Here is a 17,936-nt window from a genome sequence, read left to right as displayed (position 1 = left end):
GTCAACAAGGCATAAATCACTATTTTGTTTGTTCACTTGCTAGACATGCTGAACAAGAAACCACCACCAGACCTGTGAAATTCTCCCATTAATCCTATTGGAGTGATTACGTCCAACACTCTTGTGACCATGAAGAAATGCTTAAATGTATTCCACTGACTAAAATGCAATATTTTCCTAGTTGCACTAGGATGGTGTTATGCACTAGCTTGAATACTTGAGTTAAAGGACCTTACGTAACTTTTACTTTTCTGTACCTCATTTTCCAAAAACGATTTGAAAATAGAGTGGTTTAAAAACATAACATAGCTTCCAAAGAACAGAAGGCATTGGCTAAAAGTTAAGTCTTTCAATACTTCTGTTTGCTAATGAATCCTTGGAGTAAACAAGCACTCTTTTACCCGCAGTTTCTGCAAAGCACTTGCCTTTTGTTTCACACCCAGTACACTGGTCTGAATGAGGTAATGCCTACATCTCCTAGGCCAGGAATGTGTTCAGATTGGGCACTGAAACAGGAGGATAATACCTGCTCTCTGGTAAACAGAGAGTGAACTTCAGCTCAGCTTCCAGATTGCTGTGCTCAGAGGAAAGAATTAGGACTGCTTGTCTGAACACAAAAAAATCACTTCATCAGTTTAGCTACAGATTCAAAGCTTCACAGAGGTGCCCTCAAATGCATTCAAAACACATTATGCATACATAAATATATGTTTTAAATTAAGAGCGTCTTGTGACAAAATTGTATCAGTTTAAGCAAGTCAATTAAACACTACCCCATCCTCAATATAAATACTGTTTTTAAATTCACTCATTTAGAAGCAGGTGCTGAAGTGGGTTTCCTGAGGGAGAGGCTGAAAGGACCCTGTTCTGACTGAGCTATAGCAACCCTCTGAAAAATAAAAAAGAACCCCTCATCAAAATACAGATCTTTCACCAAAGAAAGCTCCTCTGCATTCCTGACGTGACGCTAGAGTTCAGAATAATTTTCTTTCAACATCAAAGTCAGACAAGCACAATTTCAGAAGTACATTAAATAGTATTTATTGAGTTTGCAATTTCAGGGGCAAAGCTATAATCTCAGTCCCAGCTATTCACACACTGGCACTGAGCTCTCATGTTCTTTCGACCGTTCACAAATGAACAACAACATGGAACATCATAAACAGGGGGTTTGGAAAAAAAACCCCAACACCCTATACTCTCAATTTTGAAAATGGGAAACAAACTGAATTCTTGTTCTCATTCACAAATGCATTTTCCCTCTTGATTAAACATAGTATGTTTTTACGAACAGACTCGTCCTCCTTATGTTTGGGAGAAGGTATGGGATGGCTGGTCTGAAAGAAACAAACTATTGAGAGCACTGAGAGCTTTTCCATAAGGGCACAGTAACAGCTGGATGGTTAATGCAGACTTCAGCCTGCAAAGAATTCCTCACAAGGAGGGATGCTACCAAATAGCCAGCTGGGAAGAGCCCCTCCTCTTGGGAAGCCTTTGTGTCTGGGACTGATTTGGTGGATACATATGGCAAACAAACCATCAAAGCCTGTAAAATCTCATGGCCGAGGTTGTTTTCATTTTCACCACGGTGAGCCTTCTGCATAGTAAAAAAAGGCATCACACAATATACACAGATCCATATTTACAGAATAAATGGCAAAAGAGGAAATTAGATAGTGACTTTTATGTCCAGGCATTAACAAACAAGACCCCTTGTGTCAATTCAGGGGTTATTCAGAGTTCTTTTAAGCAAGTCCTTTTCTCTGCACATGGGTTCTCTTGTTTTGCAAGTGAGAGCCAGCAGGACATCTCACTGTAAGAAACAGATGCTTGCTCTCCCTTAAACCATGGTCATGACCTTCAGAGAGGCAGGTTGGAATCTCCTAATCTTCTTCTTTAGTGCCTTTGAAGCTTTGATGCGACAGATTTTGGGCACTGGAGGAAGAGGCTTGGAAGAGGCCTGGACAGTCCCCGATTGTCTGACCGAACCTTCAGGCCAAATCAGCTCACTTTCATCCCCCTCATCATAGTCAATGGCAAGGCTGCTACTGTTACTGCTGCCATCCGAATCACTTTCACTGGACTCACTGTCCCCGAAACGGTTAGTCGTGAAATCGCTGACTTCCCCTTCGCTGGTCTCTGCAATGGTGGAGTGAAAGAGGGAAGCACACTCTGCAGAGTACTCGGAGTGGTCTGATTCACTTTTGGCAGAAGCTCCGTGGCGCTGACTCTTGGAGCGAGCCCTCATACTGACAGTGCGCAGGACACCAGCTCTCCTTGCTGGCTGCCTTGGCGCTCCCAGGCCAAAGCTACTAGAGAGGCTGGCCAGGTGGGCCTTGGCAGAGATCTCCACTGAGGACTGCCACTTGCGCTGCTTCTTCTTGTTGGCTGTGTCTATGCAAGCTCCTTCAAGGGAACACAGTGCATTGGCAGAGGCTCTGTAAAGCTCTGGCCTGGATGGGACGGTGGGGAGCCTGACCTGCACAGGCAACAGGCTAGACTCTGAGCATGACCTACCAGTCATATCACCAGAATAAGAAGGTCTCCGTGCAAGGCTCTTTGCTCCGTGTGGTCTTTGGGGCTGATTCCACTCAGCAGGCAGCCTGGCAGCCCCATGGGTCCCTCTCGCCTTCTCCATGCAAAAGGCTTGCTTCCCAGGCCGTAGTACCTTTTCACTGTTCCTCCTTTTTATCTTCACTGCCTTTGTTTTGGAGCTGGCAAACTTGACCCGGACTTGGTGGGATTCTGCAGGGACGAACTGAGCATGAACGAACTCACTCCGTGCCACTCGCTCATGACCCCCGGCGGTAGCCAATTTGGCACTGCCACACTTTTTGAGGGGCAGCTTTCTGGGTGGGATGGCTTTAATGTTCCAGGTGCCCAGGCTGGAGTCCTCCTGGCACAGCTGCGAGCAGGATGAACTGCGCTCCACGCTACTCTCCACTGCCAGAGAGCCCCTTGCTGCTGCCTTGGCAGGGTAACAAGTATTCACAGCTGATGGCTCTGTGTCAGGCTGAGCGGATGGCTGTTCTTCATTCACACAGTGGATGGTCTCCTGCTGCTTGGCACATTCCCCCTCCAGCACCTCTCTCTGCAGCTTCCCTTCAGCTTTGTTACTTTCCAGAGAGCTCACTTGTTTTTCCAGCTGGCTACTGCTGCTGTTAATTTTCACTCCACCGGCGCTGGGGGTTATAATGAGTCTCTGGTGCATTGTGGCTGGCTGGCTCTTTGTTGAAACCCACTCACTGGCATCAGCCCGATTGTTCCCTTTGCATCTTGTCAGCTGAAGTAATTTATTGATGTAACCCCCTGGCTTGGCCTCAGTGGTTGGCTGAGTCCTAATCAAGCTGGGACCTGTGGCACTAGGCATGGGTTTGCTGGGAGAAGCCTGGAGGTCTGCTTCTGGGGATGTCCCCACCAGGGAAAAAAGGGGACTTTGTAAAGCCACTGCATGAAGGGGGCTTGGGTAAGGATACACATCAATGCCATTCTTGGAGACCAAGTCGTTCTGGAATTTGGGGTCCATGCTGAACAAGTGCATGTTTCCGTCATGGCACAGAGGCAACATGGATTTGGGATCTGTTTCTTTCTGAAATCTAGTGTCTGATGGAATGAGTCTTTCCAAGTCACCTACACAGTGGACGAAAATAAATAACCTAATTAAATCACAGACAATTACATTAAAACTGGCTTATGCTAAAAGTGCTATTTTGGAGGGATGTGCTAGCTTTTCCTAAAATCAGTACCATGAACAAAGAAAATAGTTTGAGTCCTCCATGATCACTGAATTACTTCAAGGCTTTTATTCACCTGAGCATAATGGAGATTAGAATGCCTTTTAATGCCCATAAAAAAACTCATGGCTTTGCAGGAAATTTAAACTGTTGTACTCGGATGAAAGTAAATCTGTGCATATATAAAAAAGAGTAACAGCAACCCAACCGACTAAACAAAAATAAGGGATTATTTTTATTTCTTAGCAGAGATAAAAAGTGAACCCAACAACCAGAAAGCCTGAAGCTGAATGTCATGTAAAATTATCCAATACAACAGATACAGTTTTTGAACACTTTCCCCTCAGGACAGGATAAAGACTTCCTCTCTGGATATATGACTGTAACTCCTGAAATTTCCAGTATGCAGAGTCATAGAATCATAGAATGGTTTAGGTTGGAAAGAACCTTGAAGATCATCGAGTTCCAACCCAATAGCATTGGGTTGTCAATAGCATTTTTTTGTAAGTGGTTAAATTTGAATTCCAGCTTTTCCTCCAAACCTTTTATATCCTATGTCTTGGAAAAATCTATAGTACTCAACCAGCTGCTTTAAGAGAACTTACACAGACACTAGGTTATAGTGTTTCTTAATCTCTTAAATGCTGGAAGCTGCAGTTGTTTATTCTTTTCCATTTTGCTTTAATAAGGCATTAATAAACAGAAGCACTCAATGCACACAGGACAGCCATTAACACTCAGGTGTCCCATAGGCCAGAGTGATGTGATTCTACTTTTTCTTAACCCCAAATCCAATGAAATGTCCTAACTGGATCTCTCATTTCATTTGATAACAACATTTCCAGTCTCGTGCCTTTCTCAAGTAAGTAACTTCTTACAGTATTTAATTTCAGAAAGAAATATTCAGAGGTTTTATTAAATCAGGAATGCCATAATTCTATGTGTGGGTTTTTAAAAATTCAACCTTAAGGATGTAGAAGAATGGACCAAAGAACCTTTGCTTTGACAGAGAAAATATCTAAAGGTAGCTACTCAGGCAGATGGGAGGCTCAGTCCCTGAAGACAGCATTTATGGCCGCTACTCCATATCTCTTAAATTTTGGAGTACTGTCAAGGCTGCTGTAAGTTACACTTGACTGCTACACCTTCCTCTCAGGAGCATCTCCTGTGCACTGGGAGGACAGGCCGTGTTCTTGTGTGAAGCAAGACTGTTCCATCCAGACAAATCAACCGATAGAGCACTATGGTGCTGTTACCTCTGGTACCAAGAGTACAGGAACCATCTGCAGTTAGCTTGTATTTATCTGTACAACACTGAAGACTTCAGTGCCAACAAATCCTCAGCTAACTGATTTCCTGGCTGCTTCATGCTACCAGGAAATGCAACCACCAAATCCAACTATATATTTCACTTACAGTGACTATTTCTGTCCTGTGACAGGAAGCTTTTGAAAGACTTCAAAATTTGGCATTGTCTGCAGTACACTTACAGACCTGCTACAGCAAAGGTTAGGATGATGATTTCTCAAACAACTTATCTTCATAATGAAAATTATTCAGAAAATTGTTGGCAGTGTGTAGAGGTGCTCTCTTGTGCAAACAACCAGGACAGAGTCAAAAGAATGCTGTACTTGTGGTGTCTCAGCAAGCTTTCCGCTTGCCACTGAAAGAAAAGACCATCAGTTTATACCTGCAGCGACCTGTGGGAACAAGGTAAGGAGAGGAAAAGAGAAATTTGTTCCGCTCTTCCAATGATGCTTTCCTGAAGTAACGTCTTGCCTCACTTCCTGCAATGTGGTCAACCTTGTGACCACTGTTTCTTCAAGCCTACACCGCTACTACCCCACTACCTATGTTTCTCATACTGAAGGAAGTGTAAGAGGTTGTAGCCAGGAAGAAGGGAGATGGTAGTGGAAGAAGGGCTGAAGGAGGTTTGTAGCCTCACTCCCACACCCCTGCTTAAATCAGCTATCCCTTTTTCTGCTAGTCTGTCTCCATATCCAAAAACCCATAAAGCCCCTGGGGTCTTAGCAAAATGTTGCAAGGCAGGAAAGTTTCTGATAGAACAAATGTGTAATCTGAACACGGAAGCCACGGATCATTAAGCTCAGCTCCATCCCCAGCCTCTCAGAAACCTTGATAAGACTTTGCTTTTATGCTGTAATTTACCACCATTGCTTTCAGGTGTGTCTGCACAGATAGGTACAGAACATATGCTTTGCTTCTGCTTCAAGCAAGCCAGCTGTGAGCTAGCTCAGGTCAAGTAGCTGCAGGAATGACTCCATAGTGACACGGTACTTGAAATGATGTTCCCTATGACTTCCCCGTTTCTATAATGGAACTGTCACGCATCTGACTGGGTCATCATATGAACTGCACTAACACAAGGTTGCTCTGAGGCCATGGAAGGACTCACAATAAGAAGTGCTGTGATGTCACTTCACAGATGGGTAAACAAGAGATTTGGAATATTAATGGACTTGCCCATTTTGTCTAAAGGTAAGATGCAAATTCATGGTTGATCCGCTATTAGGCTCATGACTGGCTCCTAGACAGTCAGTTAACCTTTGGTGTCTGTTATTCCTAACCATACATAATAAATTATGAAAAAGAGTATCATTTGAGTCCACATTAATTTGAATAAATAAAGCAAGGTGTATATATAAGTATTATCATACTGATTTTATAACGGATTGAGAAAACTGGCACTAAGTTTGGAAGCGTCTCTCCTCAGATTTCTGTAAAATTGTTCTCAGTAAAATGCACCACCTCCAATTTTGAATTCACCTTGTATTTTTCATACATCCCTGCACCTTCACACAAGGTATTTCAAATACTGCAATTTTTCTGATTTCACAAGCAGGTAAATTAAAAAAAAAAAGTATCTCAACATTCATTACAATTTTATCTCAAGCACTGGAATATTTTTCCATTTTTAAATGCATACATCCTCGTATTTGTTATTGTTTAGAAGTATCTGAGTATGGAGATAAGTGCAACTTGGACAGTAAATGGTTTAGCTCTGAGGTTTTGATTAATTCTCACTTTGTGTATTGAAAATGAGTGCTATATATTGATTACACATTGGTATATTAGGTCCTAAAAGTAATAACCAGAATTCTGCCCTTCTCTCGAATGAGTATCCAGTTCTGCAGTTGATTACCTGTGGAAACTGGCCTCGGTCGGGATCTGGCAGGTGTCCCAGAAATGTCTGTGCTAGCTGTAATCCGACATCCATCACTCACATAGGTTGCCTGCTGTTGGAAGCTGGTGGTGTGCACAGTAGTTTCATCTGCAGACTTGGGTCGGTAATCAAACACACTGAGCCTTGCTTTAGGGTGTTGAGAGCTGGGCAAGAGGCTGGTGTGGGAGGAGGAGATGGACTCACTGTACACAGAGGTACAAGAATTGGAGAGTGAGCAAGAACCACCGTCGCTCAGGTCATAGAAGCCTGCAGAGTTAAAATAAATAGTAAGGTTATTTCTTATTTACAGCAACTAAACATGCTCTGTAGAAGAAGAAGGTGAAGAATAAAATAAATCTTCATTTGCTACGTGCCACAGGCCTAAATTTACGATCATTTATTTGGGTAACTTTAGCAGAGGTATAGTCTAATTCAGCCACCTTTCATTTGGCTTCTGCAAATTTACTTAGGCCCTGAGCCAGCTTGGCATGCACGTGCATGCTTAGTTCTGAGGGTGGGATGGGGTGAAGTGCAGCACCATCACGCCCAGTTCTTCACTGGAGAATATGTCTTTGGGGACTATTAGGCAACTACTGTAAAATAGGGCCATCTTACGCTGTTGTAACTTGTGCTAGATACATACAAGCACAGCTTGGATGGGAAAGTAGAGTAAAACTAGCCTGTGATCAGAGCTGCCAAGTCTGTGATAGCTGGAATGTCTAAGGGCAGGGAATGGGGGCTATCTTCCCTTTCCACGTCTAGCGATCATTGCAAATTAATTATGGAAGTATTAAAAAAGGCTCTGTATAAATTCAAGATAGGAATTTTTATTATTCCTCTCTATATAAAGCAAACAGAAAAGGAAACTGTTTCCTTTTGAACTCTGTGCATGTGCCTAAGTGCACAACTCCTGAACTTAAACACTCACAGCACTCACAGAACCTTGTACTTTTTATAGCCAGGCTGCAAATCTGCATGCTGTAAATAAAAAAACTCTTTCCTTGTCTCACTGGAGACTTAACAAGTTTCAAAATTTTGTTTAAAAAGATGTATTCCCATTGTCTCAGACTAGATAACAGAAACTGGTTTTAACAGATGTCCTAGATATGAAAGTCTGTGGTACAGCTGTCTATGTAAATGAGACCAGAAACCTGAAACTCAAATCTCTCTCTGTCCATGACAGCTTTAGTCAGCAAACTGTTGAGGTGGTTTTACTCAGACTCTTTTAATGGAGGTATTTCATTTTTATATAAATTATCAAACGCTGTTTTGGCCAGAGCACTGCAGGGGTAGTGATCTTCAAAGCACCAGTGAGGTTCGGGACCCTTCTCGGATTCAAGCAGAGCATTGGCATGGATATTGGTCTCCTTCACTTCTAGTAAGTACTTTAGTCACTTTGCTAATGGTCGTTCTGCACTGGATAAGTCAATTAATAAATAAATCTGTCTCCTCCTCCTTCCGTTTGTGGCTAAATATCAATTTTAAAATAAAAAAAAAATCCAGAAAAAATACTGTTTGAGAAAATAAGCATTTTCCAATTAAATCAATTTCACAGGAAAATTCCCACCAGCTTTGTGAGCGTGCTCTGTGCCAGATGACTACTCTCCACCTCAGCCATGGGACACTGTTTCTGACCAAACAATACAGAGAGTTTTGCTTAGCAGGTGACACCCTTGAGTTCTCCCAGCACCATACTCCTGGGAATAAACAACCAAGTGCACATTACCTGAGCTGGGCCGGCTGTCACTATCCAAGTATTCACTGGAGGTCTTACTGACGTCCAATTTCAGCTCACTTATTCGCTGGTCTAGCTGATCCAGGTGGCTTTTCAAGCCGACATCCTGTCTCCTCAGACGAGACTAATTCACAAGTTGAGGGAAGACGGAGGAAATGAAGAATAATCACAGTTAGAAACTCAGCGGCAGTGCATGAATTCAGGCCATCTGTGCTGGACAGATTCTGCTCCCATTAAATGTTTTCCTTAGCTAGGGACTGTTGCAACTGGCTCTCTGTAACAAGACTGACATAATGGACAAGTACAAAACATTCTGTTTCTCAGTATGTATTGCCTTCTGCCCAGCTGAATGTGTTCTCAAAACTTTTCATACTGAACAGACTTATTTTAACCTTTGGTTTTTTTGTTACACCTATGGCAGGAACTATATCTCTAAAGAGGATGGCAATCTTTAACTAACGTATTACTATATGCACTGCGTTTTGCCATATGCTGCCTCTAAGCAGAAGATGCGATAAACATTATAGATTGTCTGCATGAACTCTAAGATGCTGTCTGATGAAAGAAAACTGCTGTATGTAAAGGTATCTTATTGCCACACAGTACTCATTTCTGCAAACCCCTTGGCTTTGACAACATCTCTTTAGAGCTGAAAGGGTACACTGCACGAATTGTGACATCTATTTAGCTGAAAGTTTTCCTTGCATGTCTCGTGGCTAGATATTTCCACACATTTTATGGGAGGAGAAGGTGGCATTTGAATTCTCCTGTGAAAATGACTGCAGTTAAAATAAATGGTGTCTCAAGCTTGTGACTAATCCTTCAGAAGCCAGCAACACAGTCCTTCGCCTACTGCAATCACTGGCCCGGCTGATCTAAGGTAACAGCTCCCGTAGTTGCTCCCCGAGTATTTATGAGACCAGCTTAGCGAGGCAGATGGCCAGGTGTTAGGTACCAGCCAAAGAACCACAGGCGGTTTCAGTCACAAACTTCTCACATGACACTTGGCAAATTATCTAGGCCCAGTCGCTATTTAGGCAGCTTCTAATTATATCATACCTCACCATCCATCCAATGGTACTTTACAGAAAGGTGGTCTCTTGAAGTCGGTTGTAAAGTCGTGTTCACAGCCCTTGAGGGGCCAGGTTTCCTTTCAGTTATGGCAAGAAAAACATGACTAAGATTCTACTTTACATGTACATTTCAGGTTTAAAAATACAAGTGGCAGTTCTAATAGCATTTCCAACCCCAAATATATCATCTAGGTCCCTTTAACTAATTAAAATATCTGCAAAATTAAATGACTCGCAGAAAATCAAAATCAATATGTACACATTTTCGACTCCCCTTTCCTTGTGTTCAGATTATTCAGCTTTTAATAACTGCATTTTTAGGTTTCTCCATAGTTATAAACACTAAAAGCAAGGAAAGCTAAGATCCTAAGGTAATTGGTAAATTATTAGAAATCGGGATTCAAGAAAAAGAGAAAAAAGACAGATGTCCTGAGTCTCACAAGACAACTGTTATGGTTGGTGATGCTGCTGAGAACAAAAAGAAGGTATTTCTAGCATGCTTTTATAGAGAACTGGAGGAACATACAAGACACAAGAAATAAAGCTCCTTTTTGTTACTATCGCACATCTAGAAAGGTTTAAACTCAAGAGGCTCATTACTGCTTCCTAGGAAAACCCGTGGTGACTTTTCTCTCTTCGCTTTTCATATAAACAAAAAGTAAAGGAAGAACTGGATAATAAAGGAGATTTTCTATCCCGTCTGAATGATGAATGTATGACCTCCTCAGTACTTCCTTATTTCCTTTATGGTGAAAAAGCAAAAACATGCCTTGCCTCCTTCAATCCCACCTACTCAGGAAATCACAAAGTTTTGTTTTCATGGCTGGAATTAATTGCTTAATGATTAATGTTTTGCCAGCCAATCCCTCAGTCTGTGGTTTCTGATTAATGACAGAGAGGCCACAAGGCTCGCAGGTATTCAAAGATTATTTATTATACCTCCAGGTTCTGTCTGCGCTTTCACAGCATTTTAACCAACACACATGATTTACATCATCATTTTTAACCCTTTTATGGTGTCTCACACCACTGGGTTTTCACGTTTCTGGCAGACTTTGTAGCTTTGATCTTTCAGTTAACTCCTCCTGAGTTAACCAAGAGGAGAAGCATTCCTCAAACCATTTGGATAAGGATGACTTTTCCGGTGTGTTTGCTTGAGGTTGTTATTGCTCTAATAACCACGCTAAGCAGCACCCAGAACAATAAACCCTAAACACACTCTTTCTCAATTCACAACATGAATTTTTCATGAGACAAAACCTTGCAGGTGAAACCATCTGTTTGCTTTGGGCAACGCAGCTGTGAAGACTTCTACACACTGCACAATGCAGGGCCAGACTTTCCAAATCAACTTGTGCTACTGATGGCCTACAGTTTTTGGGAGCCAAACCTAGGATATCGTCATATCACTCATTTTTCAGAAGGAAGAACACTCTCTGAAAAGCAGGTTCCTTTAAGTCAACACAAACTGGCACCCCAAACCAAAGCACCAAAACCCACTGGTCATACTTGACTAGTCTTCTCAACTACTAATCTCTTCAGCTAAAGGGGAAGTTTGACATTTATTGGTTGCGGATTAGCACCTGATCACTTTCTTAGTCCAACTGTAGTTTGGAATGGATAAAAGATAGCATTAGTCTTACCTGGTTTTGCACATCTAAAATCTATTCATCTTTGGTTCTTTTTGTAACTGATGGTGCAAAGCAGCCAGTTTCAGAGGAAAATTAACCTCACCTATCCCAGACCTTTATTCTAGAATGAGGTGAATTCCTTCTGGAAACACCTCTTTGTCTCAGTTAACAAAACCTTTAAGTTAGTTTAATATTAAAAAAAAATAAAATAAAACTCTCCGGTTTAAAAGGTGGTTTCTTCTATTTAAAACTATCTAAAGCAAAAAAAATCTGTGCAAAATGCAGCATACTGAGTGTGTGGGGGTTTCTCTTCAGTATAACGTGTCCCTTCTTACATTTTTATAACATCATAAGCCACCTGAAAGCTTGCAAAACAAAATCATTGGATTCAAATCAAATCAACCAATTTGTATAAATATGTTCTCTGAGGAAACAGCTGAGAAAATACTGGATGCTGCAGCCTTGGATATCCATCTACTTTGACAGGGAAAGTGTCATAGACTTCTTTCTTTGCATTAGCTTGTATTTGCATCTCCTTTTCTTCCTCTACATCACTGTGCTATAGCTTGGCCAAAAGACTAGTTTAGCACCTTTGGGTTGACTGACAGTAGATAGCATCACTTAACTCTGCTTCTCTTCTGCCACAGAGAGTTGATCCTGCCTGAATCATAGTAAAGAGCCACTTGCTGGGGCAAAATAAGGACCTGATTGCTAGAGGTAGCAGAGAGGCTGCAACCTTGCTGCCTGTACCAGAGTGCTGGAAAGGCCAGCTGCTGGCTGTCACTGGGGAAGAGATTGGGATGCTGGAGTGGCACCCACACCTGGTCCTTACAGCATTTGATGGCTCTGCTCCTCCCGTTGCCGCTAGTGGCACTTGACTCCTTAAAGGTACTGCCTCTGCTCTTCTGTTTCTCACCTTACCATTATAGGAGAAGCCTGGCTTGACTGTTTATCTGCCTTGTTTCCATTGCTGAGATGCCTTGAGCCAGCTTCAGCTGATAGGACCTCCCCATTTTATGTTGCGAAGACCAAACTTTTTACAGATTAAACCATGACCATGCTGAAGCCCAGGGCTACAGACCTACTTGAAAGTTGGATCAAGATACACTGCAAGGCAAAGCTACATTTACACTGTTAATGAGTTTCTCAATCTGAAAGCTTATAGAGCAGTGATCACATACTCTATCGTCCATGGGCCAAGAACAACAACTATGAAGACGTAACACTCCCCGAGCAATGCTGTGCTTTGCATTTTCTGTTGGTTTTAGTTTTAACTTAATTTCCTGTGATCGTGAATGGAATTTTCAAGGGATTTGAGTGCAATACACTGCTCATAAGTCACCGAGAAACAGTCTTCATCCTGTGTTCACCAAGTTCCTAGGGTCTGTGGACTACTTCTAATGGGACTGTGAAAAGCCTGTTTTCAACTGGGTTTACTTTGCTATTATGCAGCTTTGAGGTATGCACCTCTACTCAAATATACATCTGCAATTTGCAGGGGGAAAAAAAACAATAAAGGTACCAGGTATGCCAGTCTGAAAAGCTTCCAGCAGCCACAGGTCAACTGGAAGAGCTTTGTATCACTACTTTAAGCATTTGCACAACTGCATTTTTGCTGAAGAACCTGCTCCTGGATTTATGTAGTTTGGAGTCATCCCCCTCAAGCTTTAGGAACACTTCCCTCTCAGGCATCCCTAGAAGACATGTTTCCCATAATTGCACTGGCACCTACTGGCGAGATCTGTCCCTCTCCAGTGGTGTGCTGAGTTACTATCATCCTTCTGATCCCTGCATTTCTAAGGGCAGAAATTTAAGGCCTAGTTTGTTCCATTTTTATGGCTAGTTTCTCCCACATCCTTGGAAGCCCTTGTAAGGTGACAGTAAAGTCCTGACAAGCAGATCTTCTATTTTCATATTTTATTTGAAAAGCATATAAACAAATGGGTAATTAAAGCACAACAGCTGACATGAAAAAAAGAACAGTCACTATGGTCAGAGGTCACTGGGTGTTTCCGTGTTAACCCAGTGGCCCCAGACAGGCAATAAATGCCTTCAATACTTTCATTTAGCTTAAAAAAAAAAAAAAAAAAAGTAAAAAAGTAGAGCCATTAGTTAAAATTATCAATGACAAGTAATCAAGTGGTTGGCAGTCCACTTGTCCTGCATTTTTTACTTTAATCAAGATACGCCCGCTGCTGTGTTTTCACATGTGGTGGCTAGGTTTCCCTGAAGGTTAAAGCCAATTTTATCCTGAGATGCTGCCTGATAAAGCTGCCTACGGAGAGCGAATAACCATGCTGTTTTCACACCTGATTGATAACTGATGGCCAAGCCCTGCACCAGTACGGGGAGGGAAAGGGCTCGGAATTAAGTCCAAGTTTACTGAAGTGTGTAATTGCCCCTACTAGACATTAAAGCCCTTTACCCTTTGATTGTTGTCTCACCTATGAAACTTGTTTCACTTGCAACTCAAGAGTTTTGGTGTTCTTTCTTTTCCTTTCACAAAAAACCTGTGCAAGCGGCCGGCGTAACACTTCAAATACAAGGCCTGGCATTTGGTTAGTCTTCTCTTTTTATCGTGCGAGAAGCAAGCACTCCCGGCCCACAAACCCCTTCCTGGTGGACTGACTCCCACCAGCACGCGACAGCGCGGGCACGCGTAGGTGTTGTGCACGCAGGTGTGTACACATCTGTGTACGCATGTAGGTGTACGCACACACGCCCACACCAAACCCCACAGCGCTTAAGCCTGTTTATGCCTATCTCACTCTGCCTGCCTTTTGATCTGCTGTCCAAACGGCGACTGCAATTAAGAGCCGAGCGCTCACAGGCGTGATAACACCTATTACTGAAGTTAATCATCCCCTACGCCTCGGCCCCCATGAATGAGCGGTGCCGGGTAACTACTTCTCAGGGCTCCTGCGGGCTCGGAGCCCTCCATCAACACTACGCACTTCGCGTCGGCGCGTACGCCCTCAGGTGAGCCCCGCCTGAGGAGAAGAGGTGACCGTTATAACGGCTGCGACGGGCGCGGTCGCCGCACCTCACCCCAGCGGCCGGGCCCCGCCGCTCGCACCTGCCCGCGGGGGGGAACTGCCGGCGGGACGGGAGGAGCGGTGGCGGCTGCAGCCAGCCCGGTGCGGGGCGGCCCGGCCCGGCGGCGCTCCCCTCCCCTCCGCCCGCCCGCCCCCAGCACCGCGGCTCCACAGGACCCCCGGAGGCGGGAAGGGGGCGCCGGGAGCTGCGGGACGCCCCGTCCCGTCCCGTCCCGTCCCTTACCAGCTGCTCCTTCAGGGCGGTGAGGGTGGCCTCCAGGCGGTGCTCCTTGCTGTGGGCGGACAGGGGCTGCTCTCCTTCGCCCGCCGCCGGCCGCTGCGGCATGGCCAGGGCGGCCCGCACCAGCTCCCGCTGCTTCTCCCGCAGCACCTGGAGCTCCTGGAGGCCGGCCAGGGCCGCCTGCAGCCTCTCGCCCACCCGGCCGCGATCCCAGCCGCCCGCCCGCGGGGCGCCCAGCAGCATTGTCAACGCTGGGCCGCGACACCGGCCATGGCAGTGGGGCGGCGGGGAGGCTGCGGGGCTGCTCCCGCCCCGGGCCGTGCCTGCGGCGGATGGCCGGCCGCCCGCCCGCCCCGCTCCGCTCCGCGGCTGGCACCGGAGCGAGTGAAGCGGGGCCGCGGCGGCTCCTGCGGTTTTGGAGGAGAGGTGGGGACGGGGGAGGGAGAGAGGGAGGGAGGGAAGAGAAGAGGGCTGCGGCTCCGGGCAGCGCCGGGGCCACCTCTCGGGGTGGAGAGGCGCGGAGAGGAGCCAGTGCCCGTGCGCTCCCTCCGCCCCGCGCGGGGGCGGCTCCCGCCTGCCCCTACCCCTGGGGGCAGCCCTCGCCTCGTCCCCCGCCCCGGCGGCGAGGAGGGGACGGGGTGCCCGCCCTCCCCCGGCAGCAGACAGCGGCCGACGAGCCAGCGGGCAGCGCCGGGGAGGCTGCGGGGACAGGACCCGAGCCCGTCGTCGTGCAAATGCGAACGAGGCGAGGATGCGGTGCGGTGAGCGCTCGCGGGTATAACGTTTCCTTCACAGAAACGTGGCGCTTGGCGCTCCCTCCCTTCCCCTCTTCGCTGGTGTCTCCTGTCGGGCACAGGCACAGCCCTATTGGTCCTCGTCTTGCTCTCCAGCAGCGAACCCAACTGAGATCTGATGGCAGAAGGTCGTTTTCTTGTACTGCATTGTTGACTGTCACTTTGGAAGCAAGGCAGAGGCTTGTTTTGTGAGGTCAAGGTCTGGCTCAGGCCCCCCCCTTTCCCCAGGTCATTTGAAGGGCTCGGGATTTGCTTTAAATGGGACCTGAAAGCACAGTTGGTCATGGAAATCCAAGACTATAGTGGGTGCTGTTGCTACCAAGAAATGCCTGTGTTTACAGCTCCCAAAACAGGCTGCTACAGTGTCTTGAGAGGTAGTTGGTTAGCAGGCAGCAAAGACAGTATGTGCAGTGTGTAGTGTTGCAGAGGGGATGAAGAAGCCCTGATACCAAATCCTGGTGAACACAGTGGAGACCATGCTTACAGGAGACTGATTTTCTGTTGCATGCACTGAGATAGGAAGCATTTGGATCCCACAGATGCTGAGATCAGTGTGCCACACTTAAGAGATTGAAATAATTTCACGAAGGGTGCATGATTCTTCATGAAGCAGTGAGCAGGCACACAACCCATTTGTCCATGGTTATCTTCTTTTCACCCTGTGGCATATCTTTAAAATATGCTTTAATTTGAATGCCTCTTGACTTTGTGCTGGGATACATGAGTTGGGTGAGCGGGAGCCAGTTGCTCTGTCATCTGTTCTTCAAGTAGACTTGTGTCAACACCATGTGTGTGTGGCCATTTCTACTGCTGAGAGTGCAGCCAGCCTAGCTTTCCCTGTAGCAGTCCCTAGCTGTGGGAATATCGGAAGCACTAGAGTAACGTCAAATCCAGCTCCTGCTGGGGGGACAGGGGCAAATTATTCATGTGTTTGTTCACTGAGTCCCGTGCAACACATTATTGGATCTTCCCAGTAGGACCAAGCCTTGCTTTCACCATGTCACTTTCAACAGCTTTCATGTAGTTTGAAGATTTGAGAACAATATTTACCCTGCAAAGTTGAATGATGTCAGAAGAGGTCCAGAGAGAGGTCCTATTCTGACAAGTTGTGCACAAATATTCACAATTGTCTCCAGCTGCAGATGGAACTGCAGGAACAGGAATGGCTGATGGGCACAGCACTACAGTGCTTAAAGTATGTGTGAGGTATGACATCATCTAAGGCATGCTTTGTTTGTTTGTTTCTTTTTTTGTCTTTAATAAATATGCCTCTGCTCTTCTTCCTTCCTCATTCATCTCATTCATTGCAGAACAATGCCTCAGTGCCAGGATGACTGAACTCTTAATCTACAAGGTGGAAAGAAAAAGTGAATTCAAAACTGAGATGCTCTTGAAGGTGCTGACAAAAGACAGCATGAAACGCTGTCACCTCTCAGATGGAGAGTGGCAAACAACCATCAGTGTGTGGCATGTGGCAAGAACCTGCAATGGCATTTTGCAAGATACGAGGAGCTGAAGAGTTTTTGTAAATCACTTGGCTTGGCACTAGTTAAAACAGACATACAGCACAGTTCCTTATTTTATGCAAACCGTGTTCTAACATGACCAAATAGGAGTCACCGACACAAATACCAGTTAGTATATACTTGCTAGGAGAATTAGATAATATAAGGTCATATATCTTTCTTTTTCCTTTACAAGGAACTGTTATCCCTTGCTCTTTGTTCTTCCTCTTCTTTCATCTTTTTATCTTTTCATACATTAAATCCCAAATGGGCTATACCACAGCAGTATCTTTATTCTAATCAGCTTCCTGATTATCCCCTCTGTTGTACTGATTACTTTCTTCCCCAGAACCCTTGTGATGTCACCTAATCTTTTCAGATAACTCAACAAATAGCTTGTGTTATCCCATTTCTGGAGGAGAGAGTAAAAGGTGTGAATTGCCCCCAAATTTAAAACTCTCAGATTATGTGGGGGAGTGGTAGCAGTAAAGGTGAAAGCTTCATAGTAGGGACTTATAAAACTGGCTGTTCTTAAGGACTGATCGAGAAGAATGTTCGCTATTGATGCTCTGTAAAGTTTCACTAGACTTTGAGTGACTTAAAAAAAGGAGTAGTCTGTAAGTAACACCCCATTTTGCTGCCTAGCTTTAGCCCCCTGAATCCAAATGCTGAAATGTAGCTTTCACTTTTCAGGAGCCAGAAGGTTTGACTTTTCACTTATGTTACTTTAATTCCATCAATTTCAAAGACATTATTCTTGTTTTATGCAAGAGTCGGAATAAGATTTCTGTTTTCCATCTGTGGATCCTGAAGTAAATTTTATGAGAAAGCTGTAGTAAAGGTACGATATGCTTGCAAAATCAGACACCAAACCAGTAGGAAATAAACCAGTAAGAAATAAAACAGTTTATCTACTTAACCTTATTTTAGGTCCAAATTTGTATGATGTGACTGTGCAGTGTTGTTCCACTGGTCTATTCCTCAATAAGTGTATAGAATGAAAG

General features: G+C 44.7%; 1 protein-coding gene across 1 annotated transcript; it reads right to left on the bottom strand.

The window, feature by feature from the left end:
- Positions 1-1,024: 1,024 nt before the first annotated feature.
- On the bottom strand, positions 1,025-14,982 carry DACT2 (dishevelled binding antagonist of beta catenin 2). Its single transcript, XM_082481102.1, has 4 exons — positions 14,637-14,982; positions 8,645-8,777; positions 6,898-7,185; positions 1,025-3,630 (listed from the first exon to the last, which is right to left on the bottom strand). The coding sequence occupies exons 1-4, from the start codon at positions 14,874-14,876 to the stop codon at positions 1,841-1,843; spliced, it is 2,451 nt and encodes an 816-aa protein (XP_082337228.1). The 5' UTR covers positions 14,877-14,982; the 3' UTR covers positions 1,025-1,840.
- Positions 14,983-17,936: the final 2,954 nt, after the last annotated feature.

This window comes from Vanellus vanellus (assembly GCF_965231255.1).
Source record: "Vanellus vanellus genome assembly, chromosome: 3".
NCBI classification, from domain to species: domain Eukaryota; kingdom Metazoa; phylum Chordata; class Aves; order Charadriiformes; family Charadriidae; genus Vanellus; species Vanellus vanellus.
The sequence above is the reverse complement of the archived record's forward strand: the minus strand, read 5'-3'. Positions and strand labels throughout refer to the sequence as shown.